General features: G+C 52.9%; 10 protein-coding genes across 10 annotated transcripts; 4 read left to right on the top strand and 6 right to left on the bottom strand.

The window, feature by feature from the left end:
- Positions 1-310: 310 nt before the first annotated feature.
- Positions 311-3,274, top strand: SAICODRAFT_5238 (uncharacterized protein; the record flags this gene model as incomplete). The annotated part of the gene is made up of 3 exons (XM_019169138.1): positions 311-502; positions 556-693; positions 755-3,274. 3 exons carry the CDS (start codon positions 311-313, stop codon positions 3,272-3,274), a joined length of 2,850 nt encoding a protein of 949 aa, XP_019026403.1.
- Positions 3,275-3,336: 62 nt separating this feature from the next.
- Positions 3,337-7,129, bottom strand: SAICODRAFT_69303 (ArfGap-domain-containing protein). Its single transcript, XM_019170466.1, has 3 exons — positions 6,985-7,129; positions 6,796-6,926; positions 3,337-6,741 (listed from the first exon to the last, which is right to left on the bottom strand). Exons 1-3 carry the CDS (start codon positions 7,046-7,048, stop codon positions 3,544-3,546), a joined length of 3,393 nt encoding a protein of 1,130 aa, XP_019026402.1. The 5' UTR covers positions 7,049-7,129; the 3' UTR covers positions 3,337-3,543.
- A 121-nt stretch (positions 7,130-7,250) lies between these two features.
- Positions 7,251-8,556, bottom strand: SAICODRAFT_28954 (IGPD-domain-containing protein). Its single transcript, XM_019167275.1, has one exon. It carries the CDS (start codon positions 8,535-8,537, stop codon positions 7,317-7,319), a length of 1,221 nt encoding a protein of 406 aa, XP_019026401.1. The 5' UTR covers positions 8,538-8,556; the 3' UTR covers positions 7,251-7,316.
- Positions 8,557-8,979: 423 nt separating this feature from the next.
- On the top strand, positions 8,980-9,766 carry SAICODRAFT_52595 (transmembrane adaptor Erv26; the record flags this gene model as incomplete). The annotated part of the gene is made up of 3 exons (XM_019169152.1): positions 8,980-9,049; positions 9,103-9,336; positions 9,390-9,766. The coding sequence occupies 3 exons, from the start codon at positions 8,980-8,982 to the stop codon at positions 9,764-9,766; spliced, it is 681 nt and encodes a 226-aa protein (XP_019026400.1).
- Positions 9,767-9,888: 122 nt separating this feature from the next.
- On the bottom strand, positions 9,889-10,675 carry SAICODRAFT_52815 (Thiamin pyrophosphokinase; the record flags this gene model as incomplete). Its single annotated transcript, XM_019169171.1, has 2 exons — positions 9,889-10,490; positions 10,540-10,675. 2 exons carry the CDS (start codon positions 10,673-10,675, stop codon positions 9,889-9,891), a joined length of 738 nt encoding a protein of 245 aa, XP_019026399.1.
- A 94-nt stretch (positions 10,676-10,769) lies between these two features.
- SAICODRAFT_17044 (uncharacterized protein) lies at positions 10,770-11,792 on the top strand. Its single transcript, XM_019165740.1, has one exon. It carries the CDS (start codon positions 10,796-10,798, stop codon positions 11,660-11,662), a length of 867 nt encoding a protein of 288 aa, XP_019026398.1. The 5' UTR covers positions 10,770-10,795; the 3' UTR covers positions 11,663-11,792.
- A 1,055-nt stretch (positions 11,793-12,847) lies between these two features.
- SAICODRAFT_5232 (uncharacterized protein) lies at positions 12,848-14,838 on the bottom strand (the record flags this gene model as incomplete). Its single annotated transcript, XM_019169133.1, has 8 exons — positions 12,848-12,981; positions 13,035-13,253; positions 13,309-13,626; positions 13,680-14,222; positions 14,275-14,414; positions 14,465-14,573; positions 14,630-14,712; positions 14,768-14,838. 8 exons carry the CDS (start codon positions 14,836-14,838, stop codon positions 12,848-12,850), a joined length of 1,617 nt encoding a protein of 538 aa, XP_019026397.1.
- A 640-nt stretch (positions 14,839-15,478) lies between these two features.
- Positions 15,479-19,062, bottom strand: SAICODRAFT_23344 (uncharacterized protein; the record flags this gene model as incomplete). The annotated part of the gene is made up of 4 exons (XM_019166690.1): positions 15,479-18,533; positions 18,592-18,735; positions 18,798-18,853; positions 18,922-19,062. 4 exons carry the CDS (start codon positions 19,060-19,062, stop codon positions 15,479-15,481), a joined length of 3,396 nt encoding a protein of 1,131 aa, XP_019026396.1.
- Positions 19,063-19,103: 41 nt separating this feature from the next.
- Positions 19,104-19,591, top strand: SAICODRAFT_182758 (uncharacterized protein). Its single transcript, XM_019165930.1, has one exon. It carries the CDS (start codon positions 19,190-19,192, stop codon positions 19,439-19,441), a length of 252 nt encoding a protein of 83 aa, XP_019026395.1. The 5' UTR covers positions 19,104-19,189; the 3' UTR covers positions 19,442-19,591.
- On the bottom strand, positions 19,386-20,127 carry SAICODRAFT_28951 (glycoside hydrolase/deacetylase). Its single transcript, XM_019167274.1, has one exon. It carries the CDS (start codon positions 20,112-20,114, stop codon positions 19,560-19,562), a length of 555 nt encoding a protein of 184 aa, XP_019026394.1. The 5' UTR covers positions 20,115-20,127; the 3' UTR covers positions 19,386-19,559.
- Between the last annotated feature and the right edge of the window lie 1,994 nt (positions 20,128-22,121).

Genomic DNA, 22,121 nt, shown 5'->3' with positions numbered 1-22,121 from the left:
ATTCTAGGGAACACATAAACCAAGTGCTTTGAAAAAGACTCTTGTACAAGCCAACTTCATATGGTTTGACCGAGACCTTCGTCAGCGGCTCATGCAACCTTCCCGCCTGCATGTTACTTGAGCCAGGCAGCTGCGCCCCGCCGTTGACGATCTACACGAAGCCATGCCCTGCAAGCGACGTGAGCCAGCGTAACCGACATCATCCATCCTAATTGCACCCTGCATCCTGATCAGGTATAACCAGCATACATCCCCAGCACCTCCACCAGCATATATCCGCAAGGATAACGGAGCAGCTAGGTAAATTCTCATGAAACCGCAATGCCAGCGTAAATCAAGGAGAAGCTGTGCTTTCGTCGTGTTTCTTGTCGCTACGATTGCGGTGATCTATATCCTGGGGTTGGTTGGTGGGTATGGATTGCCGGCTGACACGACAAGGCACAATGGGGTTGAGAAGAGGGATTTGATTGCAGAGTTGGTTGGACATAAGGGAAAGGCTCATGTACGTTCAGTTGATATTCTGACAGTGGTGCTGCTGCTGATTGACAGATACAGGAGTGCGCCGATGTCTTCACACGCACAGATAAATGCGCATACGTCCGAAAACATTGTCACTCTGACTCCCTCCTCAACTACCTTGAACTCTACTTCTGTGCACCCAAGGGCGTGCGAATGTCTCTTCTTATTGGAATGGTGCGGATCTTTCTGCAGTACCAACGTGGATATTCACATTGCTAACGATGGTCCCTCACAGGTCGTACTCCTTGCATCCCTTTTCTCTACTGTCGGTCTTGCTTCCTCTGACTTCTTCTGTCCGAACCTCGCGACGATATCACATACCCTCTCGCTCCCGGAATCAGTCGCAGGTGTTACCCTTCTCGCTTTTGGTAATGGGTCTCCCGACCTGTTCTCGACTTTCGCCTCTTTCTCTCAGCACTCATCTTCCCTCGCAATCGGCGAACTCGTCGGTGCGGCGAGCTTTATTTGTGCGGTCGTGGCGGGGAGTATGGCGATCGTACGACCATTCGGAGTTGTGAGGAGGGCTTTTCTGAGGGATGTTGGGTTCTTTTTGGTTGCAGTATGTTTTACGACGGGATTTTTGGCGGATGGACGATTATATCTTTGGGAGTCTGTGGTGATGGTTGTGTACTATGTCGTGTACGCGGGCATGGTCGTGGGAACTACTTACGTTGAACGCAAACGGCACCGTCGACGAATGGAACGAGCACTCATTCGGCATCAATTTGAGCCGCCTGGCACAGATGCGGAATTCCTGGATGGTAATGAGGAAGCTGAAGAATCGGCTGCAGACGAAAACACCAGCCTCCTCGGCCACTCGGCAGACGACGTCCGCGCCCTCACCGACATCACCGAAGAAGACGAAGAAGCAGGCCCCTCCACCCCCTCCGACGACCACAGCGAATTGGAGTCCGAATACCGCGAACTCAATTCTTCTATGGCTCTCGTCCGGACAGCAGACTATGGTCCATCACGGATCCGTCCCTCGTTGTTTGGTGCGTTGGAGTTTCGGTCGATTGTTAACTCACTACAGCAGAGTTCGGCGGTTGCGCATCAGTTGCAGTTGAGTCCTGGGACGGGCCCGAGGATTAGGGGAAGGAGTGTTAGTCCGAGGCAGGGGATGGTTGCGAATGCGTACGCGAGAGGACACGGGTTGAGGAGACATACGGTCGGTATGGGCGCAGTGCCGGATCCTGACGCATTACAGCCAGTGGTTCCTAGCTCTGGACCCCGGAAGTATCCGGTCCTCGGCCGTTCATCGACGGATACCGATATCGGCGTCACCGTGGGACGCGCACAGAGCGTGACTGGTGCGGGGTTGGATTACTTCTCGATAGGGCGGTTGAGTGCTGCCGAAGAGCAAGAGCCCGTAATGCCCGCCGCTCCGGTCAACTCACCCAATTTCATGCTGAAACCAAGGGATGATGTGCCACAACTGAGGATTTATACCGGTACACCTGTTTCGACCGCGCCTAATTCTGGCGATACTAAGAAGAAGCAGGATGAGCATGTTGTGCCTGTTGTGCCGAGTGTCACAGTTACAGCGAGTGAAGACGAGTATGAGTCTGGTGGTGAAATCGCTGCGCACAGAGTCAGAAAACTCCGAGCCGAGGAGAGAGGTGGTGGGGTGAATCGGATGTTGAGTCCGACTGCGCACTTCTCACATTCTCCGATTGCTATGTCGCCTTCGCAGCGCTACGCCAGTCCACGGAGTACCCCTCCCCTCTCCCCCGCCGCCGAAGTCCGCGAAGTCCACGACCATCTCAACACCCCGCTCATCTCCCAATCAACCGTTCCCCGATGGTGGCCGAAACCACTCTTACCCGATCCGATCGTCTTACGCGCAACGCTCTTTCCCACGACGTTGAACTTTTGGGAGAAACCGTTTAGCGGAAAGGTTGTCAGTTTATTGGCTATTGTGCCTGTGTTTGCCTTGACGATCACCTTGCCCGTCGTCGAGACGTATCCAGAACAAGGAGAGAAGCCGAAGACGAGCGGTGCGTCAACGCCGGCGGGGTCAATGATTCTTGACCATGACCTTCCAGTGTTGGAGGCATTAGATGATGCTGTTGGCGAGCATATGTTGAAGGGATGGAATAGGTGGTTGACAGGGGTTCAATGCATCATGGCGCCCGTGTTCTTGACATTCATCATGTTCTTTGATGAACCGTTGCTTCACCCCATGCTCTACGCGCTTGTCGCTGGGTTAGCGCCGTTGGGGCTATTGATCACGTTCACGGAACCGGGTGAGGTACCTTTAGGACACAGCTTCTTGAGTTACGTGGGGTTCATCGTGGCCGTGGGATGGATCTCTACGATTGCAAATGAAGTCGTTGGGGTTCTGCGTGCGTTGGGCTTGATTCTCGGCATCTCAGAGGCTATCTTAGGTTTGACGGTATTCGCTGTCGGCAACTCGCTTGGTGATTTGATTGCAGACATCACGATTGCGAAAATGGGATTTTCCATGATGGCGTTCTCTGCCTGTATTGGTGGACCGATGATGAACATTTTGTTAGGTATTGGCATCAGTGGAATCATTGCGACGCTGAAGGAGCCTGATCACACGTATCCCATCAGCCTCAGTCCTACGTTGGTGACCACGACAAGTGCTTTGATCGTCACACTTATTGGCCTGCTGGTGAGCGTACCGCGGAGCGGATATAAGATGACGCGGGAGATTGGAATATGTCTCCTGGCCCTTTGGGGTGTTGCAACGATTACAAACGTTGCGGTTGAGGTTATCATGTTGGAATGAAGGAAGATATGGACATGACATTATTATGGGGCACGGCCGGCTGGTACGGTTTATTGGCGTTTCTTATGATATCCCAGGATTTAGTGTTCGATAACGCTTTTTGGTTTCAAGCTTCAATCATATTAGATTATCCTTCTTGAGAAGGCCTCGTTCGCGTCTTCAAGATTACGCATTAGATTCCAAGCCCAGAATTATGTAACGCCATCCATAAAACCCCCAAAACTCAAAAGTATATCGTCACCACCACGCCTTATTACCTAAATGTTCGATCATGGGCTCGCCAGTCTGGGCATTTTCCCACTCCCGGTCGGTATGCGCTGCAAAGCAGGATTCACCCCCTTCACTCCATTCGTGTTGTTGATATTCATCGCAGCTAAGCCGTTCGCCAGCGAACTCGTACTCCCGCCGCCCTGCATCAATCCCAAACCCACGGGCGGCTGCTGCCTGACGGAAGGTTGTCGTGTAGGCGTGCTTTGCGTCTGAGGCGCACCTGATCGCGATGCCTTTTGTGCGAGGTAGATCTTTGCGCTTAATGGAAGCTTCTTTACCAGCTCGTGCGTAAGAGTCGGTACCTCAGCACCGTTCTGCAGCAGCAATTCAGCGATAGGATAAGTCCCATGGTAATCCTCGTGCGCCTCAGCCGACGTGGCAAGCTTGTCCTCAGCAAGAGCGGTCTCGGGCACAGCCGCGAGGATAGCAATCAACACAGCCGACATCTCCGTACCAGGCTTCTTCACATTCGGCTCAGCGCCCGCAGCGAGCGCCGACATAGCCACAAACACGTCCCTCCTCTGAATAGCCTCAAGCAACAATGCATTCGCAGAAGCTGTATCCGTCGTGCGGACATACGCCCTGTGCACATACTTTGCCTGAACGAACTTAACCTTCACCTCTCTCGCACTACTCGGGCTCGGTTTCGGTGCAGCGATGGGTCCGGGCATTTCAGCCAACGTCGCCTCCCAAATGGTGTTATGCTTCCGATTTCCGAGCGCAACGAGCAGATCCACAAGGTCAGGCGTCATAGCCTTCGTATCCAGCGTAAGTGATCGCATCTTCGAGATATGCGTACCAAGCGAGCGGTGAACACCCGAACACTCGATACACACAACAGCACCAAAGTTGATAGCGACCCACTCCGCCTTATTCTGACTCCCACAATCCGCACAGCTGGTGTTTGTCGGATCCGCTTCCCTAACCTTCTTCAAGAGATTCAATGCCTCGGCTTCCTCCGCCGCGTGCTTCAACGCCGGATCATCAAAATACCCCGTCTGCTGCGGCGGAGGTCTATTACTCGAACTCGGTCGAATCTGAGGCGGCATCGGACTCTTCTTACTCGAGCTCCTCAATACCTCACCAACATTCACGCCAAGCCCAGTATCGATACTCCCCCTAAACTTCGTCTTCTCGAAATGCCTGATCGAACTCGAGCCTTCAAGCACCGACCCAATCGCATTCGAGATAACCGAGATCCAGCTCTGCATATCCTCCTGACTCGTCGCCTGGTAAACCCTCTTGAACTGCGGTGTAATGACTTCGAAACAGAATCGCCGATCCGCGCTCCGAGCTTCCCTGACCGTCGCCATTCGGAGGTTAATGGCGTTATGCAACTCAGGCTGCTGCTTCCAGTTCGAGTACTCACACAACTGTCCACCAGCAAGCACAACCCAATACTTATGCCAATTCATCTTCGGAACGACCTTTGGATCAGTATGTCCAGCAGGTCTCGACAACGCCCACAACAGCCCCTCCTTCCGTCTCGCAGCATCGATAGCATTAAATTCCGTCTCCGGCAAACTCTTAAACTGCGGTTTCGACATGCTCGGCGGGCTGGGGCTGAGCATAGCTGCCGTCGTATTCGTCACAGTCGGAATCGGCACGCCCTCACTCTCACTCGAGCTATACTGCCCATGCTGACCCAATAAAGGTGCCGTACTCCCCGCAACGCTTCCAACGACGCTATACGTATCATACGCCGCCTCCTTCTCTGACTTCTCCGCCGGTACCTCCCCCGTCTCCAACTGTCTCCTCCTCTCCTCCCTCTCCGTCCGTAACACTCGGAAATCTTTCTTCGACTGCTGTACAGCACTCCGACACATCTCCAACGCACCCCTCAACTCCCCGATCGTCCGTGCGGTCTGCTGAACGTGCTCAAACTGATTCCACGCATACTCCGTGACATTCTCCACGATCTCCGCCTCTTTTCTTCCACCATGGATATCCTGCATATACGAGTAATAGTCGAATCGGTGCAGTTCGAAATCCTTCCGCTTTTTCTGATATTTTGTATCGGACTGCATTTGTTTCTTTTCCTTTGCATCGGATTTTTGGGAGAGGTAACGTGAAAGAAATCCGTAGTACTCCTTCGACTCATCCTCGAAATCGCGTTTCTTTGTTTCCATGGTTTTGATGTCAGCGTCATACTGCCGTCTCAGCGGTTCAATGATGCGATGCTGAAGTTGATACGCGTTGTTTTCGGCAAAGTACCTCAATTCTCGGTACGCAGGTTCCATATACACATCAAGCAACGGCTTCAAACTGGTGCTCGACGTAGCAGCAACCTGAAGTGCCTCAACAAACCGCTCATCCGCCTTCGTGGCCACCCTGTGCGCATCAACCGCCTCCTGAGCACGCTTCATAACCTTCTTAATCTTCTGCTTCAACTCCACAGTCTGCTTCTCCATACTCGAGATGGTAGCCCTAAACAACGGTCCATCCTCCGGCTCGGTATTTGAGTTCGCGATAGCCGTGGTATTCGTCGGAACCGTACTCAGCGACGGCATATTCATCTGCGTACTCGTCGGCGGAGATCCAAAGACCGTCATCTCCCGTTCCGCAACAGGCGTCCTCATCTCCGGCGAATCACTCCCAACCTTCGTCTCACTCCCCTCACTCGTAAACGAAGTCGTCTGAATATGCAGTCTTGGCGGTACATGTTGCTTCCCCATCACCGGACTTGAGGGAACAGACATCGGATCATTGGAATTCGGAAGAAGCGGAATCGGGAAGTGCAACGGCGGCATAAACGTCGTCAACACCGGCGACGTATTCGACACCCAAAACGCGAACGATGCGATAATGGCGAACGTATCGGCAGTCTTGTCATACTCCACGAAACAACACGTATTTCTCCACCCACGATGCCGTTCATCCTCCTCACCGGGCGGATTCCAATCCCAACTCCACTGGATCTCCTTCTCTTCCATCCCATCCGTCGATAAACTCTGCGCAACGAGGCGTGCATTGGGATGTTTTTGCAGATTCGAGTCCATCACGAACTCTTTGGTGAGGAGCGACTCGAGTTCTTGTCGATGTGGCGCATTCATGAACGTTAACCCCTCCACACACGTATCCCGCTCCTTACCCAAGGGTCGTCGCAGGACGAAGTTGAACGTTAATCTCAGATCATCGTCATAGGGAACCTTAAGCAACAGCGGTGCAAGCTGAGTCTGAAAAGCCGTATCCGGATCCTGTACGCGAAAGTCGTTAGTTTCATGCACGAGAAGTCTTCGACTGCCGCATACCTGAACAAACTCAATCAGAGCATCCCCATGACTCCTCGCACTAACAAACGTACTCTCCACATTCGGCGTGATCGTGAACATAGTCTCCCTTGGCGCATCCCCCTTCGACACGGTAATACTCTTCAGCGCAACTATCCCCAACACCAGTCAGCATACATCATCATAACTCTCAAGCACACGTGTACGTACTCGTTGCGGAATCCCGGAGATACAGAGCAGGCGCATCCTCAGATCTTGAGCTGACAGCGCCCATCCCGTATCCTCACAGACCTGATCGTGATATAGGGGTATATGCTGCTGCTTTGACGGAGAAAGCCTTGGTGTTTTGTTTTGGTGTTTGCTTGGCTCAGCCGGACTACCTCATTGATCACGGCGGGTGCGTCCCTTGCGACCCCTGACTACGAGTGCGGACTAGGGAACCCAGAGAACGCAGCCGTGTGAAGAAAGCTTCCTGTCTAAACCATATGCCATTACTCGTTCTATCTTACCCTGATTATCCCCTATTGTCCATAACGATGTGTCTACGACAAAACACCCTTGGTAGAAGGAATGTCGTTACCTCCCGTCCTCGAAATCGCCTCCTTAATCGCAACCGCCAACGCCTTGAATGCACTCTCAATCCTGTGATGATCATTCTCTCCCCTCAAGCAGTCAACATGCATCGTGACTCCCGCCGCAAGCGCAAAACTCTCCAAGACGTGAGGAACCATCTCACATGACAGCGCGCCAACCTTCTCGCGACGGAGGTTGAGGTCGGTGACACAGTAGGGACGGTTAGAGAGGTCGACGACGGCGCGGGACAATGCCTCGTCGAGGGGTGCGAAACCGGATCCGAAACGGCGGACACCCTTGATGGGACCAAGGGCTTTCTTGAATGCGGCACCGAGTGCGAGGGCAGTGTCTTCGGCGGTGTGGTGGTCATCGATGTGGATATCTCCGTGAGCCTCGATGAAGAGGGACCAGCCTCCGTGCTTGGCGAGGGCGTGGTACATGTGGTCGAGGAATCCGATACCGGTGTTGACGGAGATGGATTGGGCGCCGGTGACTTGGGTGGCGTGTTCGGTGTTGGCGGCGCCGTCGAAGGAGGGGAGGGAGCCACCGTCGAGGGAGAGGGCGACCTTGATCTTCGTCTCGTTGGTGTCGCGGGTCAAGGTGCATTCTCTTTTCACGAATCCCTCAGCCTGTGCGGGTGCAGGTGCAGGTGTGGGAGCGGGAGCAGCAGCAGCAGCAACCTGCCGCGCATCCGCCTTCTTCGTATGGTCCCGAATCTCCATCGCCTCCCACGGATAACAGATCCACGCATCCCCAACATGCTCTCCGGCGAAATACCTCTCCCTCATCAACTCCTCCGGCAATTCCGCCCTCTTCTCCTTATTCTTGTTATGCACGACGAAGATTCCGAACTTTGTCTCATCAGCCACGCCGAGTTTCTTAGCTTGCTCGGTGACGTCTTTTTGGAGTTCGCGGACGGCGTAGTGGAGGGTCGTTCGGGTGTCATCGACTTCATCGACGATGAGGACGCGTTTGCCGACGAGGTTTGTGCCGTGGAGAGAGGAGAAGTCGAGCCATTGCGTGCGAACGACTTCCTTGCCGATCATGTCCTCCTCATGTCCCGCAACATTCATATCCTCATACAAGCTCAACCCAATCGCCTGAATCGGGATATTCTTGCTCCCCTCTCGCTTCAAGAAAGTCCTCAACATCCGTGCGGGGATGAATCCTCCACCGCCGATGGCGACCATGAGGTCAGGGCGGAACTTCTCGAGGATGTCCTTCGCGGTTTGTTGACACAGCTCATGGATCTGGTCATAGGAAACGTAGGTCTTGGTGTCGGCCATTGTGAATGAGAGAAGGAAGCCGGGGTTGACTTTTTTCTCGGGGTTATGATTCGACGGCGACGGCGCAAGGCACAGGGCGTTGCCTCATACCGCGCACCGACGTACAGGGCATAGAAGAAGCCCGAGTGCGATGGTCGTGGTCAGTTGTAGGCCTTTTTCTATTCCCTCGTCGTTGTTTTTTCCCGTCTTTTGCCTTGGAACAGTTGCTCCAACCACCCTGACAACGCGGTCAACGGCCAGACGCCCAGAAATAAGGTTTGGCGCGTGAACCCTTCGAATTCCAAAAGTCCCGAGACTCCCGCTTCCACACCACAATACACCCTCACCACCAACCAAAACTATCGCAATGTGGATCCTAACACCAATATCATACCTCGGTGGAGTTCTTGGCTTCATCTTCCTCACCCTCTCCGTAGGTCCGTTCTCTTTCGGCCTGATCCGTGAGTGAATGCTGACACGTACGAAACAGCCTCGGGGTTGTATTACATGAGCGAGTTCGTAGAAGAACACTCACAATTCTCAAAACGCATTATTCGACGAATAATCTACGCTATCCTCGCTACGCACGTCCTACTCCTCCTCCTGGACGGTTTCCCGTTCTTCCTCACCATCGTTGGAATTGTTTGTCATGTCGTCTACTTGACGAACCTCGCTTCATTCCCTTACATCAACCTGTCTTCTCCTCAATTCATCGCATCAGGCGGTCCGTATCGATTTCCTCTCACTTATGTAATGGAGCGCTAATCGTGCAAACAGTCCTCGTCTTCCTCGACCACTTCCTCTGGTTCCGCCATTTCTCCACCTCACAATCCATCCCCAACCTCTCCCCCGGCTCCCGCTTCTCCTCCAGTAACCCCCTCCCCTCAGCCCCCTCCTTCGCCGAGATTGCCTCCTTCTTCGGCCTTTGCGTCTGGCTCGTCCCCGTCACTCTCTTCGTCTCCCTCTCTGCCGGCGAGATGGTACTCCCAACGATCGGCGCAGATGGTGTGCGAGGAACAGAGATGAGAAATGAGAAGAGGACGGGTTTGGTTAAGACTTTGTATAGGAAGGTCGGGGAGGGGTTGGCGCAGGTTATGGAGACTTTTGGCTGGGGGAGGGAGGGGGAATTGCCTCGGTCTGGGAGGTTTGTGTAATTTACTGCAGCAAAAGGGACAAAAGACGGGAGGAAGTTAAATTGCATGTCAAGCATAGATATCGAGCACTAATACCCTCAACGCACGTTGCATCACATACATCGTGCACCTCGTCCGTTCCTTCAGATCTGTGTCTTCCTAAACTCCACGGTCCATAGGACACGTTTGTCTGTCTCAACTTCCACCACGTCCCCATCCACAAGATTACTCGTGCTAACCAACCCCCCAAACCTCATCTCCTCCCCCTCCAGATTCCACCTTAATCCGCTCGTCGTACACCTCACCGGCTCTCCCACCGGCATAACTCCACACGCAGGTCCCAACAATTGCTTATCCAATACAATTTTGTTGGGGCCAGGTTCGAGGAGGAATGTAACGTTCTCGCTGGAGAGGAGGTAGAGACGGATGCCTTGCTGCGCACATTCGTAGAGGGTCTGGATTGCGTGGATGGATTGGTCGACACGGCCCCCGAAGGCGGGGAGGGCGACAATGCTTTGCGGTCGTTCCTTTTCCGGGAGCTTTTGTATCAGTTTGATGCTCTTCCCGAAATCTGTGGCGTATTGGTCGCCGTCCTCCACGACCGGGATGTTGTGATTTTGTTGATAGTGCTGCCGTACTTCGGGACGGATGGAGTCAAGGTCGCCAGTGATGTAGTCTGGCACGTAATTGGAGTCATGGTCATACAACCGGTTGGAACCACCATCTGCACACACCCTAACAGCCGCTTTATTCCTCAGTTAGCCTTGCACGAGAGGAGAACGTCGAGAGTGTACCGTTCCGCCATATCCGACCAAATAGTTCAGCATCATCTCCAATAGGTTGATTCAGGATCACCACACCGAACGTCTCCTCACTTTTTCCATCTCCTAACGCCAGTAGGGTGCTCGGATTCCACAAAGTCGCCGTCATGGTCAATCCGACGTTGTATGAAGTGCGGGTGTAACGTAGACTTGAAGATCATCCAAATCCGGGGGAAAAGTCGCGTACTTCACCAAAACAACCCCTGGGAACCCGCAACCCATACCCGCCATGCCACAAGCACCAGTATACCCAGACGCTGTCTACGATACCTCATACTCCCTTTTCCGTCTATCCCCTCTCTATGGCTTCGGACTCATCTCTCTTCCGACTCATGGCCGCGAATTAACCAAGCTGGTTCGGCAATCCCTAACATCATCCGCCGCCGCTGTAGTAGCAGACGAGAATGCCGGAAAGGAGTTGGACCATGTAAAGGCTACAAAGGACGACGTGTCAGGCGTGGTCGATTTCGTCGTTTCGTTTGATGGTGGAAAGAAAGGCTACCACGCCCTCTTACTACCCCCAACAACGAACGCGGAGGTATTGGAAGGAAGTCGAAAGAGGAAGCGAGATTACACGACAAGGGAAACAGCGACTGCTTTTGATCACTTCCCATTATTGTTGCTGAGGGTACCGGCGGCTGTGACAGCGGTGTTTACGCATTATCTTACGACACGGTTCGATGCGCGCTGTACAGCGCTACGGATCCCGTCGAGCGCGTTACAGTCGACATTCCTCGATCCATACTTATCTAGAGCGACAGAGCTCACCGGGCCATTACAGCTCACGTACTCACTACCTTCAGTCGGCTGCAAACGCTTCACCATCTCCATCCCTGGTGGTGACCTCGCATCCATCCGCGAACACGCTGCTGACATGTCCTCTACAACCATGCCTGTACTACAGAAGCATCTCGAATGCGCGACAGGGATGTCTCTCGACGAGGATGGTGTAGAGATTGTCAAGGTTGCTTGTGCGACGTTTGTGGTGAGCGGGGAGGGAAAGGTTAAGGTCTTTGGGAAGAATCGGGAAGGTGTTGATGTTGGGTGGGTTGTGGAGAGGATCATTGGTGCGGCTATGAACGGCGTTGAACCCTAAAGAAGGTTCGGCATTCTGGTGGCGGAAGATGGGACAAATTAGAACGAGTGTGGGGATCTGGGCGGAGCGTGGTTATTGGGAAGGGTGGGTCGGGCAGGCGTTTTGGGTATGTTTGGGAGTCATTAAGGGGATACCTTTGTGATCTAATATTACGTATGTTGTCATACCCATGATGGCAATCAATGCGAGGCTGTAGCCAAAACTGCCAAGCAGAGTTGGGATCTCGAAGGCCATTACAGCCAACGACGATGGCGAACGCGTGCTCCTGCCCAAATTCCGAACTGAGAATAGAACTTGTCGATAACCCAAGGCTCCTGCTTGTTCTTTCAAGCGTCTGTAGGAAGTACACTCGGGAAGAGTGTTATCAAATTTACCAATCCTTACAAGATGTTCTGGGCTACATGTACACTTGGTTGCAGTGACCAAACTCAACGTTTCGGGTGTGTGGTTCGGGAGAAGATTACAAACAGGTAGTCGTGGTGGTGCAAATCTATCGAAAAGCGCTATTGTCTATGGGTACTAATGATTGGACAACAGCGTTGGTAGTCGGTGCAATTTGGCACCGCGACAGCTCAAGGCCATAAGCGAACGCGTAAGCGACGACGAAGAATGACATCATGTAACAACACCGTTCGCAAAGAACAAAGACCATCACTCAAAGCATCATCGACCACAAGGCTCGTATGCGTCACGTACAAACGAACCCGACAGCAGAAGATCCTTCCGGAGAAAGTATGTTTCCAAAGATTCCCTACCCGAGCGAACCCAGGTAGGAGCGGTCTTAAATTAGTTTTCAACTAGCAAAAACAAGAGCTCAGACAAAGTCTTCACTGCTGCTCGTAATGCCCGTGCATAAGAGATGGGGAGCGCTGAGGGACGTGGGGGCGAGGAGGTTATATAGTACGTGGCGTGGCGCAGCAGCTGGAGTCAACCGCACGGAGTGGCGGGTGTGGGAACCGTCGAGACGCCTGAGAAGTAATACATAGAGGACGGTCAGAAAATTCAAGCAGATGTATTTTCGCCGTATAGGTGTGGCATATGTTTCCTCCTTGCTGGAGTCGTTCTATCTTGCTCGGCACATCTATCGAAACAATCATTTATTGCATCCTAAACTCTGCTAAATCCACCTGCCGCTCCCTTCCCAGTCGTATCTCGTATCCCTCTCCCTTTCCTGTCCTCCACAAATCACTCTCTCGTCCTCTTCTCCGCTCTCTGAAGCGCCTTCACCATACTCCTTGCCTCCTCTCCTCCATCACTATCACTTTCCTCACCCCAATCACTCTCCTCTAATGGATCCTTATTCTGCGTCCTGCTGAACTCTGTCACATAGTCAGCTTGGCTCCTTCAACTCTATCTGAAAACATTGACTCACCTCTCCGAATCGCACCCTCCCTCAACCTCGCCTCCCTCCTCGCAATTGTTTGCTCCCTCCTCCTTGCCGCAATCTCATCCTCGATCTTGGCTCTCAACATATCACTCTCCCTCGAATCCGGCTGATCTTCCCGTTCAACTGGCTCGGCGCCAGCTTGCGCTTCGCCGTCGCCGAAGTCGTAGGGTTGCTTGCGTTTTCGGTTACGGGCTGAGGAGCGGACTGCATTCAATGCATTAGCAACCTCATTGAACGGTGAACTTCGAACAGGACATACGGGTGGGAGCGGAAGGCTCAGGATCAGCAAGGAGGCTTCCAACACTCATCGCACCTCCATGACTCGGTCTCGCATGTTCAACACCAAGCATCGGCGGCAACGGCGATGCAGCCCTCGAATCCGGCAATGGACTTCCGCGTAACAGAGCCGCCAACCCTTCAGCGGCAGCACGGTCCTCATCCGTAAGTTGGCTAAGGCCACTCGGTCGCGGTGTTCCGCCACCCGTCTTCGGTCGTCGTCCACCGGGAGTACGACTCTGTGGCCCAGGTGACGGACGAGGTGAGGCATTCGCGCTGATGGGTGCAGTCTCGAGGTATTCTATGGATCTAACGTTAGTTCCACCTTTGGTACATCGAAAATGGGCCACATACTTCTTCTCTCTTCCGCCATCCTCTGTGCGTACGCCAACTCTTCCTCCGTATCAACGTTCTCCAACGCGACCTGTTCCTCCGTCAAATGTACCATCTTTGGCAGCCTGACCGTCCCCTCAACATCTGGTGCCCCGAACGGATTACTCGCCGTATCCGCTGCAGCACCAGACGTTTCTAAGTAATGCCAACACAACCACAAAAACGCATTCGCACGACTCAAGCTACTCAGCCCAGTCCGCGTGAACAAGTCATAAAACTCACGTGGCGGGGCGAAGTGTTGTTCGGTGAGTTTCGGCGCATAGGTTGCGAACAGGAAGATCAGGTTGATGGGGTTCGTGGTTGGGCGTTGGGCGGTCTGCACCATGCGTTCGAGGAGAGCATCCCATGTTTGGGGTTCGCCGGCACGGTCTTCGGCGGCCCCTTTGAGAATATACTTGAGGCGGGGCGCATCTTGGAGTTGTTTTGCGTTCTGAGCCGAGGCTTGGGCCTGGAGGACAGGTACTGGGTGGTATGTACGGAGCTGGGCACGCATCTCCGGAAAGACTGGCATGAATGTGTTAGCGAGTTCAAACAGGCCGTAAATCAAGTGACGCACAGGTAAGGGTGGTGTTTATCCTGCCCACGTTCACCAGCAATGAGATCTGGGCGATAGCCACAGCCGACGTTCTCTCATTCGCAAACTTCTCGCGTAGCAGCTTAGAACACTTACTACTCTTCGCCATGGCTTCAATGTATCTGTGAAACCGTTAGCACAGTAGTCCGGAGCTTTTCAGTGCTCTACGTACAGGTCAGCGAAAGTGAGTTTCGGCCTCTCCTGCCCCGGAGGCAAAGGCGGATCAGCTTCATAAGCACTCGTGAATACAGCCCTGGTATCAGTGAAGATAGTGTTGAGCACTGGACATCGTATTAGCCCATTCAGAATGAACAGTTTCAAACTGGATCAGACGCACTATCGAACTGAATATCCTTCCTCGACAACATAACACCATCAGGACGTTTGATATGAACAATCTTCGATCCCGCAAATATCGACCTGTGAGCCATAGATCAGCGGTCATCATTACAATCGCCACTGATTCGGAACTCACTTCTCAACAGCCGGCCTTGAGCCTCCCGGCGTCAACATCCCAGCGGTCGACGCGTCGTCTGGGACATCCATATCGAAATAAGAAGTACCGTTCGAAGGAGCTGGCGATGGAACTGCTGGAGTTGGTGGTTCGACCGAGGGTATGGTCAGGTTTATTTTGGTCATGACTTGAGGATGATCTCTGGATGAAGCTTGTTGGGAGCGTTTTTGGGATGACGTCAAACATCTACATCTCAAGGCAAGGAAATCGATGCATGCAATGGTCGGCGCGCGCAACGGACAACGAGGGGCAAATCGATAAGACGGCTGTTTACGGGATACATGGAGATGTACGAAAGTCATCCACGGTGTTTCAATGGAAAGAATCGCATCCTGTGAACGGTCGAGGTACTGGGGCACGAGGCTCGGTGGCATCATGACATGAACAATATGAATCACTTATAGCCCGTCTCGGGTATCCCTGTTCCTTCATACAGCGCTTTCAATCAGCTGTTCTACCCTAGACCTATCATATCTTACTCCCATCTCATCTCCCCTTCACGAGCCAACATTCACGCTCACATGCAAACCTAGAAAAAGCGCCAGCCAGACCCTAAACCCAAAGAAAAAGAAAAGAGTAAACCCATCTGATGCATCTTCGAATTCTGTGCTCCTCCAAAAGAAAAAGAAATCAAACATCTTGTTATATCAATACACGTCTTCATTGTGCTGCTCATTGCGTTGGTGCGGCACCGTTCACCATTGGCTGCGGAGTCGGGGTACCATTGACCTGAGGCTGCACGACAGGTTGAGGAACAGGTTGAACCACTTGCTGCGGCACTGGTTGCGAAACTTGTTGAACTCCAGCCTGAGCTTGAGCCTGAGCCTGAGCCTGAGCCTGAGCCTGAGCCTGCTGTGCAGCTTGAGCTTGCGCAGCCTGTTGAGCCTGAGCTGCCTGCTGCTGTTGTCCCACATTCCTCTGCAAATATCTCGCCAACTGAGCTTGAGCCATCTTCGTCACCTGATCCGGAGGAATCGTCGGATATTGCTGCTGGATTTGAGCTGCAAGTGCGGCAATAGTTGCTTGCACCGTCGCCATGGGGCTCGAAGCATCGGCAGGGATCTGCGGAACCGGAGTACCAGCGGCAACCTGAGCCGCGCGAGCCTGAACTTCTTGCAAGGCAGCCAACATAGCAGCCTGGTTTGGCGGTGAGCCGGCTGGTTGCGCTGGAGGCTGTTGTTGCTGAGGCGGAGGCTGCACTTGCGGTTGAGGCACTGCTTGCTGCGGAACCGGGGACGGCACAGCCTGTCCATTGGACTGAAGCTGCTGCTGAACCGCTGCTCTCTGTTGAGGCAAGTTCGGGTAACGTGCCATAACCATTGCATGCATCTGCTCCTGGTACGTAAGCGGTCTGCCGTTCGCACCAGTCGGCAATGCACCAGGCGCGCCGTTCGGAACTCCGATTGCTCCTTGACGTGCAGGCACCTGGGCTCCCACCTTGCCACCCTGAGGCATCTGTTGACCCGCAGCAGCGGCGGCGGCAGCGGCTTGTCTGGCATACTGCTGTTGCTGCTGTAAGGGAACACCAGGACGAGCTTGAGCCGCAGCAACCGCTGCTTGTCCAGCGGCACCTCGAGCGGCAGCAGCCTGCGCTGCAGCGGCTTGCTGAGCCTGGTAAACAGCGATCTGCTGAGGCGTAAGCTGCTGAGCCGGTCGAATGGGGCGTCCCTGATTTTGCAACGCAAACTGCGCAGCGGCATTCCTTTGCTCGATAAAAGCAGCAGCAATGGCCCGATCTCTGTCCGCCTTGAGCTTCGCCAAATCCATGGGTGTCGGACTCGGTGCAACGACCTTGTTCTGATGCGGCTCTGGCATGACCTTCTTGCTCTGTGCAGGCTTCGCAGCCAGCTCCCGCTTTTTCGCAATCTTCTTCATCGCTTCGAACATGCCGATATGTCTTGGACGACGTCTTGGCTGTATCAACATGCTGATAGCAGGATTACGTGCAGCGACATCGGCTAGTTTCTTGCTAGTCTTCATACCAGGCGAGTCCATCCTCGCACGATTAAGGGCATGGTCAAGGCGTTGCTGAACCAACTTGGCATGAGCACCAGTGAAAGCAACATTTGCAGCGATGGGGTCGATTTGGACCCAACGCTCGAAGCACTCCCAGCTCGTCCTCCTCTCGCTTGGCGCAGAGATCATCGTACTAGGTTGCAACAAGGTAGCAACAAGCTCGAAGTTATAGGAGTAGTCACGCAACAAGCTCAACAACAACGCATCGTCGTCCGAACTCCAGCTTGGTGGAATACGGTACTCGGTTGCATGAAGAGGTGGCAACGGCGGCCTGATCTGATGCGGCTTATCTCGCCGCACGGCCTCGGAATGCTTGCCAGCCAGAGCGAAATCAATCGGACCTTGCTCTCTTTCACCATCGCCGTCCTTATCCTCAACGCCCTCAAGCTTAAGTCTCTTCGCGCCAAGTGCGGGTGCAAATTTAGCCCTCTGCAAAACGTACTTGCTGATAGGCACAATTGGCAACTGTTCGAGCGGATCGAGGTAGGTGGTATCGTCGTATGGAGTCGGAGGGGCGTACATTTCCAGATCAAGCAACGCGGCATGTGGGTTGACGACAAATGCCAAGCACTCTTCCGGTAGCAGATCCCACAGCCTGTCTTCGTCGTCTCTGATTGAATACGCCGGCGACGGCAATCCATCCGAAATTTTATAAGAGCTTGGCGCAACAGGTGGTGGAACAATAGAGGCAATGCTCTCAACATCGGGCACTGATGAATCATCATCTCCGTCAATGTTGACAAACCTATCCTCCTTATGGTCATCAACCATGACTACGTCTTCCGTCTCACTCTCCTCCTCCACCTTCGCTTCGGTAAGATGGATGATTGGCTTTCTTGTGATGCATACAATGCCTTTGTCTTCGCCGGCCTCGTGCCATGCCATTACCCACTCCACAACTTGCTTAGCGATGGCGATCTTCCATTTTCGTTCTTGTCGAAAATCCGTTGCCAGCCATTGTGCTTCAGCGATGAGGTGATCCCAATGAGCTTTGCGTCGCAGGGCGACACGTTGGCGTTGCGGCTGTCTGAATGACCACTTGTGCTGGTTCTTCAGAGTGTCGATGCGCTCAAGGGAATGAAGCGTCTTCGTCTCATTCAAGGCCGTCTTCCAATCCGAGGTGTTGACAGTTTTGTGCGCCGATTGCATGACACGATACAAGGGCGCTTGCGAAGCCTCGACAAGCCATGGAGCCTTCTGTTCCCAGTAAACAGGCTCCCGGCCAGGCTCATGCTGACGTAACTGCGGAACCTCTGAGAACTTTGGCCGCGAACGCTTCTCCTTAGGCGTAGCTTGTGATAATCTCGATGGAGGATTGACTCTTCTCAATGTTGATTGAGGGACAGGCGAGTCGCGAACAGGTGTCGGCGTCTGCACTAATTGTGCCAACGGCGAGCTACCCCGACTCCGACGCGGAGTACCGAGATCAGGCGATCGTCCAGGAATTTCTCCCGCAACAAGATCCGTGACAGACTTGTGCCGAATAGCGTGCGATGAGCGGCGCGTCGTCATGCGACCTGGTCTTGCGAACTCGGCGGTGCCAGGACTTGCGGGTCCGTCAACACCGGGGGACATGACAGCAGGAGACTCCGCTACAGGTATGGAAGGAACGGCAGCGACTGTAGTAACCGCAAGAAGCTCTGTATGCGTGTCGACATCTACTGCGAGGTCGCGCACGCGGGGAAGGGTGCTCTCGTCGAAGGTCTTTCCACTATGTACACGTGTCAGCATGGATGTATGCAGAGCATGGTGGAGGTGCGACGACTTACGCTTCCAAGTCATTGGCCTCAAGGAAAGTCTTAAAGTCGGCGGAATCCGCGAGAGCCGTAGATGTGATGTCTGGCGGAATATCCGGATGTTTATGGAGAAAACATAGTTCTGTGAGTGCACGCTTGCGCTTGCCGATAACCTCCCTACACAACAACTCCGTCAGAACCTTCACACACAAAAATGGATGAATAGATGAATGACGAACCTTTTCGACGCGTCCCGCTCTCCTAAAGCCTTCTCGCGTAAAGCAGAGACGGATGGCTATGCAAACACGCGCACGGTCAGCGTACCGCCGAAAATGAGCGTAAAGAACCGGGGAAAAAACGTACAACATTCATCTCATTGCTCAAAAAGGCAAAATTCGACGAGAAAAAGGGTGATTTGAAGCGCGGATCCTCTGTCCGTCTTTGCTTACGTGTCGCTTCCTTGAGGTGAGGTTGCCCAGGGGTTGCAATTTTCAGCAGCTGCATTAGCGCGACCCAATCAGAATCGTCAGCCGATGACGAGGGGTGACGAACGGAGAAGGGAATCCTGCTGAGGAGGTTGGATATCAAGTGTAAGGCCAATCAAGGCATTCGTTCTAACATCTATTTTAATATGGTGCTGCTCCTGCCGTTAGCTGGGCCATGTGGTTTGGTGTCGATCTCATCAAGAATCATCGCGGTACAGAAGACTTGGCATGTTCGCCAAACTGTCTCCTGCTGCCTGTCTCTTTACTACAGCAAGCACATCCATAGAACCAATACTTGGAGACGAATTCTCGGAAACGTAGTTGCTTTTGTTGATAGCACGACAGCAATTCAGAACACGAATCGTTCATTTTCTCACGGTTCGACACTAAAGTTCTAATCGGTATCTTAAATAGTCATTCAGCTGTTCTTTGTGCTCTGAGAATGTCCTAGAGAGTTTCTGCTCCACCTTGCTCTTCTGCCTTCCATCAGCCGCCTGCCTCCGCAGTACCATTCGATCATTTCCCACGTATCAACTCTGCAGACACAACTCCATACTTCGCCTTCACGATATCCTCCACTGACACAAAATGATAACCTTCCCGAACCAGTTCATCAATCACATCAGACAAAGCATCCGGTGTGTTGTGGTAAATTGCATGAAAAAGAATGATACCCCACGAGCCGCCTTTGACTTGGTTCATGACATTGTCCTTGACACATTGCACGCCACCAGCGGCATCTTGATCATCCTTACACTTCCAGTCATTGGAATCGATTGACCATCCTATGTGAACACCATACTTAGCAGCAATGGGTGCGATTCGCGTGACATCGGATGCAAATGGTGCACCTGGCTCGTAAGGAATACCATATGGGGCACGAGAAAGTGTCGCTTTGAAATCTGGCTCATCCAAAATCGTCGCGATGGTAGTTTGCACCCCACTAATCTCTTGCTCCACGACGTCGTTTGATACCGCGCTAAAATTGACATGGTTGACCGTGTGACTTCCCATGGTGAAGTTGTTTTCGTAAATGTATTTGATTGCATCCTGGGCGCCGATACTGGCCATGACATCCGCCGTGTTGTTTGTATTGATAAAGAAAGTGGCTGGTACACCCTTCGATTTCAGAACATCTGCTATGCCTTTGGTGATGACACCATCGCTGTCAGGCCCATCGTCAAAGGTCAAAGCGATAGCTTTCGAGTCATTGAGAGGTTGGCTTGTGAACCCGATCTGAGGGTATGTTGGATCCGCTCGGGGCGCTAAAGGAAAGGTGTAAACGCCGCGTAAGCTGGATACTAGCGAAAAAACGCACAGAAGCGAGTGGAAGTTGCACATGAGCGCAACCGGTGGCAAAAAACCAGCTGACCTAGGCCTTCTTTTTAAGAAACATTGTACTGCGCCTCGATGCACATTTTTTGTCTGTGACATAATTGGAAACCATGCGGTATGAGAGCAACTGGGCCTGGGGTCGGACCGCATATTGGCACTGGCACGGTCACGCACGGGGCCCTTCCATCATCCAAGCCACCATAGCAGGGCAGCACTCAATCACGCAACAACAATATCACACCGGACCGTCCCGAGTTCACGACGTGTGATAGTTCCCAGAACGTTCTGTTGGATGGGTAAATGCGTAGTGGTACCGATCATGATGTACGTAAAGCGCGGATGTCGATTCCCGCGGGTTCTCGGCTCAAGGAAAGCGGGGCTTGCAATGTGGAGTGACGCCGGTCCGGCTCAGTCATATGAGTTCTATGTGTTTCAGTGAACCAACCCTGGTCAATACTAGGTATATCGGTAAAAGCTTATCCAGGCATATGGGTAGGAGTCTGACACGCACAAAGGGCAAGCTGAAGCTCTGACGGCACCCGTCAGCTTGACGATGCACACAACTACCAGCATCCGATGCCCTGGACATTCACGGGCTGGCTGAATCGAAGTTTTGGACATGGAAGTTCGATTTGGAAGGAAAGTTATTGCTCGCGCTCCTTGCTTATCCAGCTGCAGTAGGCTAATTGATGAAACTGCGCTAGTAACGCTGGCACGCTCAACACGCCGTGAACGTTCCAATATCGAAGGGTGTGCCACGCGCAGGAACTGTAGGGGTGTCTGCCGTGACTGCCAAGCGCCAATAGGATGAATCCGTGCCCCGGTGAGGGGTGCCAAGAAACGTCAGCCCGCAGTCATTTCACGAAGCTCCGCGTATAAGCACAGGGGTGTGGCGCGCTGCTGAGATATGGGGTGGGAGCCAAGGACCGGCGGTACGCATATCGTGGGACCTATTCATCACAAGGGGAGTTCTCCCAGAAATGCCCGTTACCCGAGCCGTCACGTGGGGGGTGTATATGTCAGGTTTCGTCCTGGCTAATAAGTAGCAACCATACAAAAGTACGAAGAAGTGGAAGAGGCTTGCGAGCGATGAGGGCGTCCCGATTAGGAGACTTTCGAAGGGTGCCTTGAGGCGGATGAGACTCGCGAGCAAGAAGAGGGATGTCGTAGTTTCCAAAGCGGCCAAGATCACATCTGTCCCAGCGCAATCAGATGTGGAGACGAGTCCTCTTATCCCCATCTCGCAGGAGCTTCAAATGCCTGAACTCCCCTTCGACCTGGTGGAGAATTTCATGGTTGCGTATGATGAATACGACATGTTGAAGCGTGCGTGGAAGCATACATCTGTTACTTACCCCTTGGTGAACGGGACATCAGCTTGACCGTTGGTTCTGATATTGGTCCTATTGGTCTGATAGTTGTTTTGGAGTTCTTGTTCTTTGTTTGGCATGGTCGTTTGGGTCTTTGGAAGTTACGGTTATGAATTTTGGGTATGTAGATGTACGAGTATTCGGGAGTTATGGCGTTTTATTTTCGGGGGAATTACGGATGAAGCACTCTGTACGATATGGTCTCCATAAGCGAGATAGTTAGACAATCATGTTACCAGGCCTGCTAAGATAACCATCGCTTACTCGTGCTGGAGCTGCGTAGCATGGAATCATATGTAAGGGTTTCGATTTCTGAGTTCCCACGCTTCTGTAGATGTTGTGCCGTTTACTGTGCGTCAGACTGAATTACAGC

Source organism: Saitoella complicata (genome assembly GCF_001661265.1).
Source record: "Saitoella complicata NRRL Y-17804 unplaced genomic scaffold SAICOscaffold_3, whole genome shotgun sequence".
NCBI classification, from domain to species: domain Eukaryota; kingdom Fungi; phylum Ascomycota; class Saitoellomycetes; order Saitoellales; family Saitoellaceae; genus Saitoella; species Saitoella complicata.
Note: the sequence above shows the minus strand (reverse complement) of the source record. Positions and strands in the feature narration are given on the sequence as shown.